This window comes from Palaemon carinicauda, chromosome 9 (assembly GCF_036898095.1).
Source record: "Palaemon carinicauda isolate YSFRI2023 chromosome 9, ASM3689809v2, whole genome shotgun sequence".
NCBI classification, from domain to species: Eukaryota; Metazoa; Arthropoda; class Malacostraca; order Decapoda; family Palaemonidae; genus Palaemon; species Palaemon carinicauda.
Genome location: NC_090733.1, coordinates 118,662,632 through 118,672,722, shown reverse-complemented (window position 1 = coordinate 118,672,722; position 10,091 = coordinate 118,662,632). Strand labels below are relative to the sequence as shown.

The following is a 10,091-nucleotide window of genomic DNA, read 5'->3' as shown; positions in this document are numbered from 1 at the left end:
CTTCGAATTTAGAAAAAAGTTTTAATACTTTTTTCTTTACAATTTGATTCATTTTTTTGTGGTTTAAATAATTTTCGACTTTTGAATCTTTTAATATTAATAACAAATGGGACCAAGACATACAATTCTACATTTTGTTTTACATTGTTCACTTTTCTTTCGAATCAAGAAGATTAGTAATAGTTTTGATTCATACATTGTTTATGATTGATGTATTTCAATGATTTTTCTAGTATCGTTCAAAGTATAGCACTGTATTTACAGTATTTCAAAGAATGTATGAGGGGATTATCAAGAGACGAGAAGTCACGTTAGGTTTTCACTATTTCATCGAAGGCAAAAAGATCTTTTACTATATCAATGAATTTCTTGATAATGTTATGAGATAAAAGATAAATTCTAATTTAGTATGATGAAGAAAAATCAGAAAACTAACATACTTTTCCTTATGTCAATAATTCTGAAGCTGAATTAAAAAAAAAAAAGTAAATGATAATAAGGGTAAGAAGACTTTATAAGTATAGGAAGGAATTAACTTGATTAATGAAGCCCAATATACAGGAATTAACAAGGAAGTATACAGCCCAGTTCATTTTCAAAGTCGATTAATTTCAGTAAGAAGTTTATTTATTCTTTAGATGAACTTGATATTACTTAATATTTATTTTGATTATCTGAGTGAGATTTAATTTTGTAATTAAATTGTTGTTGATCAGACATTAGGGTTTTCGATTTTACTTATGTAGTAAAGAACAAACAAATGTCTATGCTTCATTTATTGGGAGTTGAAAGGATTTTGAATGTCTCAAAGACTGTTAAGTCCATCCGCGGAGACTTCATTTGCTCTTTGGTAGAGTGATTTGGTTTAAGCATTTAGAGAGTTATTATGATCTTGTCTTATTCTTGAACTCGTTTACCGTGTTACTGTTTACTACATCCGCTGGAAGTCTAATCCAAGTATTTGCTATTTTGTATGTAAAGAAATTTCCACATTGGGTGGTGTTATATCTCTTCAATTCCAGTTTGTATCCGTTACCTCTAGATTGATTTGTATTAAGCGTAAATAGATTGTTGTAATCTACATTTGTTATTCCTTTAAGAATTTTTAATGCCTCTATTAACTGTCCCCTTAGTCGTTGAGTTTGTAATTCAAATAAGTTCAGAGGGAGAGAGAGAGAGAGAGAGAATGGATAATAATGACAATTTTTTCCATACTATAATAGCAAACATAAATAAGATAGTTGTTCAGGGTGGCCAGACATCCAAAAATAGAACAGTGACGTAATCATATACTGTAGAAATTAAGCCGAATAATTGTATACGGAAATCCTAATAATAGCTTAATCTCACATCGTCAGGCTTAAACACACTAATTTCAGGCCATGAAAATTGCAGTCACTCTACAAATAAGATAATTACGAACTAAATGTCCAAGGACCTTACAGAGAGGGACCAGAAAAGAGATTATAAATCTTTGTGCTAAAAATAGAGCTTGATAATGGAAGCTTCAAGCTGACTAGTCAAGTTATAGTAACTAATTAATGTGTCTTAGAAGCTTACTGAACACCTTGGAATAATAATAGAAGTCCATAGGGACAATGATTAAGGTTGTGGTGGCCTATATGGTAACGTCCCTGACGTGATCGCCAGACTGGGGCTCGAGTCCCGCTCAAAATTGTTAGTTCCTTTGGTCGCTGTAACCTCGCCATCCTTGTGAGCTAAAGATTGGGGGTTTGGGGGAGCTTATAGGTCTATCTGCTGAGTCATCAGCAACCAATGCTTGGCCCGCCTTGGTCATAGCTTGGATGGAGAGGTGGATTGGCCGCTGATCATACGTATATATGGACAGTCTCTAGGACATTGTCCTGCTTGATAGGACAATGGACACTGTCCCTTGCCTCTGCCATTCATGAGTGGCCTTTTAAACTTTTAAATTAAGGGACGAGAAATAGATTATAAATATGTGGGCTGAAAATAGCTGTTTTGTAATGGAAGCTTCAAGTTGACTGGTCAAGTTACAGTAACTATTTGATGTAGCTTAAGAAGCTTAAAGAAACAGCTTGAAATAACAAAAGTAGTCCACTGGGAATATGATAGAAATGAAAGCTTGAAGCTGGAATGGTAATTTAATGCAGTACCATGATAGTAAGCATAAAATTAAGCTTGAAATACAGAAGTACATATGTACTCATAAACTATGAAGTATTCAATGCATATTTTAACAAATAGCTATTTATGAAAAAAAACAGTTATAAATGTATGAATAAATAAGAAGACATACAGGTACACGCAGATAATTTAATGACCTGTAAATTTTGCATGTAAAATAAATACAGGGCAGTGACCCAAAAGATGACTGAGATCGTAGTTCAATAATAAAATGATAAAGTCCCGTAAAATCTGAATGCAGAGAAACCGGAATTACGATCAATTCTAAAGCCTAGCATTGCTTTACAGAGGCAGAATGCAAGCGAATACCTTCATTGTATTTTACGTGTTGATAAAGAGCAGCCTAATAAATACAGACTTATGTGATACTGCATTAAGAATTAAATGGTTATATTCCAAAGTTAGTTTTAATAAATGTTACAAGCGTTTGAGCGAATTCTCTCTCTCTCTCTCTCTCTCTCTCCCTCTCTCTCTCTCTCTCTCTCTCTCTCTCTCTCTCTCTCTCTCTCTCTCTCTTTAAAGCATCATTGAACCTGCTGACTATCGACCTTGTTATCCCTCATTAGCAACTTAGAAAACAGCCAGGTTAATCCAGAATTCGAATAGGAAATGCATATGGCTTCCATTTGTGGCGCGCAAATCCCTTAGATTTGTATACCGCGCTTGTCTGAAAGCCCCCAGTGTTTGTTCCCAGGCTATTGTTAGCCGACGCTTTTGTTTGTACAAATCCATTAATACCTCTGGTATACAGAGAGACATCGGGTGTATAGAGACCTTGGGTGTGTAAAATATATTATATATTGAAGGGATGTCTCCCAAAGCGCTTTTCACTAGATGGATGATACTCTAAAGCACTTGATATATTGCGGGGTAATTTTTTACGTGTTGCAGAGAATAGTGGTGGATATATATATATATATATATATATATATATATATATATATATATATATATATATATATATATATATATATATATGTATATTCAATGTGTGTGTGTTTGTGTGTAAATATATTGAGACCTAAGTTTATATGTAAATATATACATGCATATACATACATATATATTTATGTACATACCCATGCGTGTGTGTATATATATATATATATATATATATATATATATATATATATATATATATATATATATATATACACAGATTTGTATGTCTAACCCGTACTCATTGCATTTTTCTTATAGCGTCCATTTATGAGTCATCGAATTACAATATCGAATAATTTTCTATAAGCTTCTGGTTTGATTTTGAGCCATATATCATGTCAAGTTAAATAATAATAATAATAATAATAATAATAATAATAATAATAATAATAATAATAATAATAATAATGATGATAATGATAAAAATAATAATAATAATAATAATAATAATAATAATAACTGTTATTATTATTATTTATTATTTATTTATTATTATTATTATTAGCAGCAGCAGACGCAGAAGTGGTATTATTATTATTATTATTATTATTATTATTATTAGTAGTAGTAGTAGTAGTAGTAGTAGTAGTAGTAGTAGTAGTAGTAGTACCTAATAATAACAATAATAATATTTTACCATGTATTTTTAAGAATTGTTTAACGGTAAGCGTCACTTCCAAAATATGTTATCAACTAATAGCATCATTGTCATTTCTATCATTACCATAGTTCTGAATCAATAATAATTAGTAAGTATGGAACTTTTTAAGCTTCCATCCTGCCATATTCCATAATCTTTTATAGGGCATGTAATATGTATTGCTAATACAGTATGTATTTCATTGCCTACAGCTGTTATAGTTCCTAAATAATCAGTGTCATTATGTCACATGTGACATATGTGAGTGGTCATAGTGTTTTCATAAATAATATGCATGTTTAGATTTTATATATATTCAATGTTTCTATATTGAGAGAGAGAGAGAGAGAGAGAGAGAGAGAGAGAGAGAGAGAGAGAGAGAGAGAGAGAGAGAGAGAGAGAGAGAGAGAGAGAGAGAGAGAGAGAGAGATACCTATCCCTTAAATAAGTTTCCACCTCCTTTTCTTTTCTTACATGCGTTTAAATTTTTTCTGTTCCCTTCTTTTCATTCCTGCTCTCTTTTATGTCATCAAAAAGGAATTCCTTTTCTTAATTATCGTTTTCTTTATGAAACCAGACGAATAACCATTATTAATTTGAACTTCATCCTGGAAGGAAATTACTTAAATTATCACCTTTTTTTGTACAAAACCATGTTGATTACTACCACTGTAAGAGAAAAATGGAAAATTTATGAAAAATTTATAAATTCATTAATGAATCACATTATCTATATGTATAATTATATGCATAGAAATACTTGCTTAAATCTGCAATCATTGATAAAATCAAGTAAAATGTGGTGCCCAGTAGAGCGTTATATTTACAAATGGTCTTTTTCTTTTATTCAAATAATGCATTACGAAAGGGGTGGATACCCTAACCGAATTATACTTACTAATGTTCTCCACGCATTTGAGTTATATGAACATTTAGCATGCAATACACGCACACATATATGTACACATATGTGCGTTTATGTGTATATGGGTGAGCATGGGTCTATAACAATCAAGTGCACTCTTGAAGAAAAGTGCAAACAAGTTTAATTACAAACATACTTGGATTCTCTTTAAACTCCTTGATTAAACGTCTCTAATGATATCCAGAAAAATTGTTTTCTAGAGCTTTTCTTCGCGTTAGTTACGATACCCTTTTGCATCTGCTTTGTTCTTCTCTTTCTTTCCCTTATTCTTTTTTTCCCCACCGAATCAATTCCAATTCAATTCGTCTGAGCATCAACTCTGCCACTGCCTCCTCACCAGCGCTGATTTCCTATATGACTCGTTGCTGGGAGGAAGAACGCTGGTGACTGGTACAACACATGAACATACGCTACTGGGGTTTAAGCAATGTCAGGCAGGGCACCCGATTGGGACTACGGTCTACCCCAAAGCCAAAAGCAAAGTCCTTCAAAATGTTTACCCCCATACAAAAAGGAAAAAGGCACGGTAATAGAAGGAGAAGGCGAGTTAAAAGCAACATGGCAACTCTTTCAATCGAGTTTTACTGAATTGGAGAAGTGACCACCTATTCCTCTTCTTCCTCATTTTCCTCCTCCTCTTCTCTTTAAATGTGTTTAAACGCAGCAAGTCGCATTCAGTACATAGTTGTAACCTGTGCTTTAATTTCAGAGTATGGTGATCAATTCTGTGCCATGCCTTCCACTGTCTTGGATGAGAGTTCTCTTACTTGAGGATACACTCAAGCACTGTTCTATCTTATTTCTCCTCTTCTTGGTTGTTTTGAAGTTTTCATAGTTTATATATAAGATATCTAATTTAATGTTGTTACTGTTCTTATAACATTTTATTTTGATTACTTATTACTTCTTTTGTACCTTATTTATTTCCTTATTTCCTTTCCTCACTAGGGTATTTTTCCCTTTTGGAGCCCTTGGACTTACAGCATCTTGCTTTTCCAACTATGATTATAGCTTCGCTTGTAAAAATAATAAAAATAATTCTCTAGTCTTGGGTAGTGCCATAACCTCTTTACCTTGGTCTTCCACTATCTTTTGGTAAAGTTCCCTTGCTTGAGGGTACACTTGGGCACACTATTTAGTCTATTTCCTTATTTCCTTTCCTCACTGTTAGATGGCGTTACATATAGAGGAATGGTAAAGTATAATAGAGACATGTGTACACGTGAATTTTGTATGTTGTATGCTAAGCACATAATTACTATTCATGATACGGGAATTGATTAATATTTAATTATTACTAGCTAAGCTACAACCCTAGTTGGAAAAGCAGGATGCTAGAAGCCCAACAGGGAAAATAGCCCCGTGAGGAAAGAGAGCAAGCAAATATATAAACTACAAGAGAAATAATCAACAATTAAAACAAAATGTTTAATGTTTTTTCTTACTTTTCTCTTTCTGTGCAGCTGTGACGGAAAGACTGAACGGCCTCCCTGGCCCGGCATCCTCATCCGAGGACAACTCGAGAGACTCCATGAACGTCTTCACCCATCGCTCAAACTCATCGTCATCACAAAACCATCCTCGTCATCACCAAGCCCATCATCACAATCACCTGAAAGCCAAGACCAAAAATAGCAGCGACGCCATTTCCTTCCCCGCCAAAGTGCCAAATTCACGCCAGATAGATAGCCACAACGTCACCTCGAGCAACCTTTCCCTGACGTCGAACTCGAAATCGATGTCCTCTGTGATGTCATCCAATAGTCTTAACAACAACAACAATAATAACAACAATAACAACGAGGATGACGATGACGCCGAGCGCAGCAACGTCGTTAATTCCAATAATCTCGTCTTCAACATCGACAACAGCCTTCCAGCGCCAAATTCGGATATGCCCAAAATCTACGTCATCACGCCTACTTACAGACGGCCCGAACAGGTAAGCCTACTGTGATTGTACTTGAAAGCACATACATACATACATACATACATATATACACATATATATATATATATATATATATATATATATATATATATATATATGTATATATATATATATATATATATATAGATAAACGTATATATATATATATATATATATATATATATATATATATATATTTACATATACATACTTACATACATACATGCATATATATATATATATATATATATATATATATATATATATATATATATATATATATATATATAGAATATGCAATATATATATATATATATATATATATATATATATATATATACACAATATATATATATATATATATATATATATATATATGTGTGTGTGTGTGTGTGTGTATGTATATATTATATGTAGGCTATCTGTATGGATGTGTATTTATTCATATGTTCATCTGATTGTAATACCTAATTCTGAATTAAGAATATAATGGATTACCATTCTTTATCCAGCAGTCCATACTTGTTTTTTTTTATTGCCATGGTTTAGGATGAACCAAAAGCTAAAAATGAAAGGCTATTTAAGAATGAGTGGAAGTTACAATCTCTTCGTGTTTTCCTATTTTTAATACATTGTCTGATCCTCCTTGTCAGAAAGTTCTTAACAGTTAATAGTGTTGTTTAGATATTTGTAGAATTAGACGTGAAATACACTGTAAGGAAATAAAGGTTTAAAGGAATCAGATTGATATATTATCATTTCAATGATCCGGGTACATAGAATGCGAAAAATAAAAAAAAAAATAAAAATCATTAGGATTCTTTCTTTTGCTTTGGGACATTTTCTAAACACTTTTTAACTCCGAAGAAAATATTTAATTTTTTTTTTTTTTTTTTTTTTTTGCGGAGTTAATATTAAAGGTTTCTGCAAATAATGAATACCAAATTGCATATGAAGAACCATTCATTAATTGAATAAATAAACAAATATTTGGCATTTTTATCTCTGAAAATAATGAATAATAAATCACAAATTGGGACCAATAAACTATTAATCAGATAAATAAGTAAACAGTAAGCTATCGAATCTCTGAAGATTATAAATAACGAACCTCATATCAAGATTAACAAGCAAATAAATAATAGAATAATAAAAATAATGATAAAAAGCATGAGTAAACGTATAAATAACACACCAATGAATCGGTAATCACCCAAAGTTCTTCCAATCCCCAGGTCGCGGAACTAACCCGATTGGCCCAGACGCTGATGTTGGTTCCCAATCTGCACTGGCTCGTTGCTGAGGATTCCATCGCTCCCACCAGGAGGGTCTTGGCTTTCCTGGACTCCTGCAGCGTTCCCCATACGTACCTCCTTGGTAAGTTGAACTTGAAGGACCCCTTAAATGAAAAACACGACCGTCTGGATGTATTGAAGGATTGGTTATGTAATTCTTTAAATTCTATACTGCTTTAGTAGTGGTAAAAGTAGTAGCAATAATGACCTGCTGAGTTTTCAGCTGCTATTTCCTTGCCTTTCCTGGTCCTAGCTTGGGTGGAGAAGGGGCTCTGATCATATGTATATATGGGCAGTTTCTAGGACATTTTCCTTTGTAGCGATAATAACCTGCTGAGATTTCAGCAGCCATTTCCTTGCTCTCTCTGGTCCTAGCTTGGGTGGAGAAGGGGCTTAGTTGCTGATCATATGTATATATGGGCAGTTTCTAGGACATTTTCCTTAGAAGCAATAATAACCTGCTGAGTTTTCAGCAGCCATTTCCTTGTCCCTCCTGGTCCTATCTTGGGTGGAGAGCTGGTTTAGGTGCTGATCATATGTATATATGGGCAGATTCTAGGACATTTTCCTTAGAAGCGATAATAACCTGCTGAGTTTTCAGCACCCATTTCTTTGCTCTCCCTGGTCCTATCTTGGGTGGAGAGCGGGTTTAGGTGCTGATCATATGTATATATGGGCAGTTTCTAGGGGATTGTCCTGCTATAGCATTGTCACTTTCCCTTGCCTCGGTCATTTATGAGTGACCCTTAAAACTTTATATATAGACGAATATATATTATGAGATAACACGAATGTTTTCGGGAAATAGGGGAGCAATAGGTATATGAATATGCTAAATCTATGTAAAATCAACATCTGGGAACAGTGAGCAAAAGACAGAAAAGGTAAAACGGTAATTTAAAACAACGGTTCACTTTATTTTGAAGAGTATATATTTAAGACGAGCTATATCAACTGAACTATCTTCGTTTGCCTCTACACTAATAATCATGGTTCAATCAGTTATTTAAGAAGGTTATAGACCCATTCTGAAAAAGAGCTCAAAGTCCCCTCCCATACGTTTCTACCCCGCTAACTTTCCCCCAACCCTCCCCCCCCCCAAATCATATTAGTCAAAGTGTCAAGTAACAGAGAGATGGGGACTATGTAACCATCCTCCTTTCCTATTAATTAATTGACCTGTTACAATTTATCTGATTGAAGTTACCTTCCGTTTGTAAATGAGTAACCTTGACCTTAAAACGGACGTCATCGTATTTAATAGGTGCCTTTCGATGTAACTTTTTGGAAGTAATTAGGAAAGTGTGTTGTCAGGCTCTTAATTGCCAGGTGATGAGAAACACATCCTTTAGCCTTCGAGGGATCAAAGGATTCCGAAGGAAACAAAAGAAAAATGGTTATTATTGTTATTATTACTACGAGCCAAATTACAACATTAGTTGGAAAAGCAGAATGCTACAAACCCAAAGACCCCAATTGACAAAGTACCCCAGTAGGGAAAAATAAACAAATAAGTAAAGAATAAACCATAAAAACCAATAACCAAATTATATCATTAACAATATGAACATGATTACAAACAGAAGGCAATGAGTAATAAGTTTTAATTATGGGTAAATGACAGTGGTGTGTTTTGTTTATTTATTAATTTTGGTTAGAAAATAATCCAGGGTAAAATACATGATTAAAGAATAGGATAATTTCGCTATAGCTTTTAATTTGTACTAAAAACATAAGGCAAATTTTGTATTTCACGGTATTTCATTGATTTTTCTAGTTCATATACTCAAACAATTGTGCACACATACACATGTACAGTACAAGCAGAATCCAGACACAACTGATTGACATGCTTTTTATGAATCTTAAAGAAAGTTACTCTTAATTGGTTGAATTCAGTTTTTTATTTTTGCATCTATTTTTATCTTGGATATTTATTGTACTGCACATGCCTATATATTGGAGCTTAATTTCATTGTATAATTGTTGGAACCCTGATGTTAGCCACACGTGGTCACCTTTATTTTAAGATAACACATTTCAAGTCTTCTTTACATATATACTGTATATCTTCAAATCTATAATATTGAAGAAAAGACACCATGTCACTCCATTTATTCTACCAACAAATGTATTATCTACTAAGAAAAGGCTATCGTCAGTGTTTCAAAAGTTGCTCAGTGAAATTGC

At 33.2% G+C, this 10,091-nt stretch overlaps 1 protein-coding gene across 3 annotated transcripts in view; it reads left to right on the top strand.

Moving 5' to 3' along the window:
- Nucleotides 1-10,091, top strand: part of LOC137647101 (galactosylgalactosylxylosylprotein 3-beta-glucuronosyltransferase P-like) — a 260,241-nt gene that overhangs the window by 225,853 nt on the left and 24,297 nt on the right. For all 3 annotated transcript variants that reach the window (XM_068380328.1, XM_068380331.1, XM_068380329.1), the window contains exons 3-4: nt 6,140-6,618; nt 7,842-7,983. In XM_068380328.1, the coding sequence (XP_068236429.1) occupies nt 6,140-6,618; nt 7,842-7,983 (621 nt within the window). The remainder of the gene's footprint in view (nt 1-6,139; nt 6,619-7,841; nt 7,984-10,091) is intronic.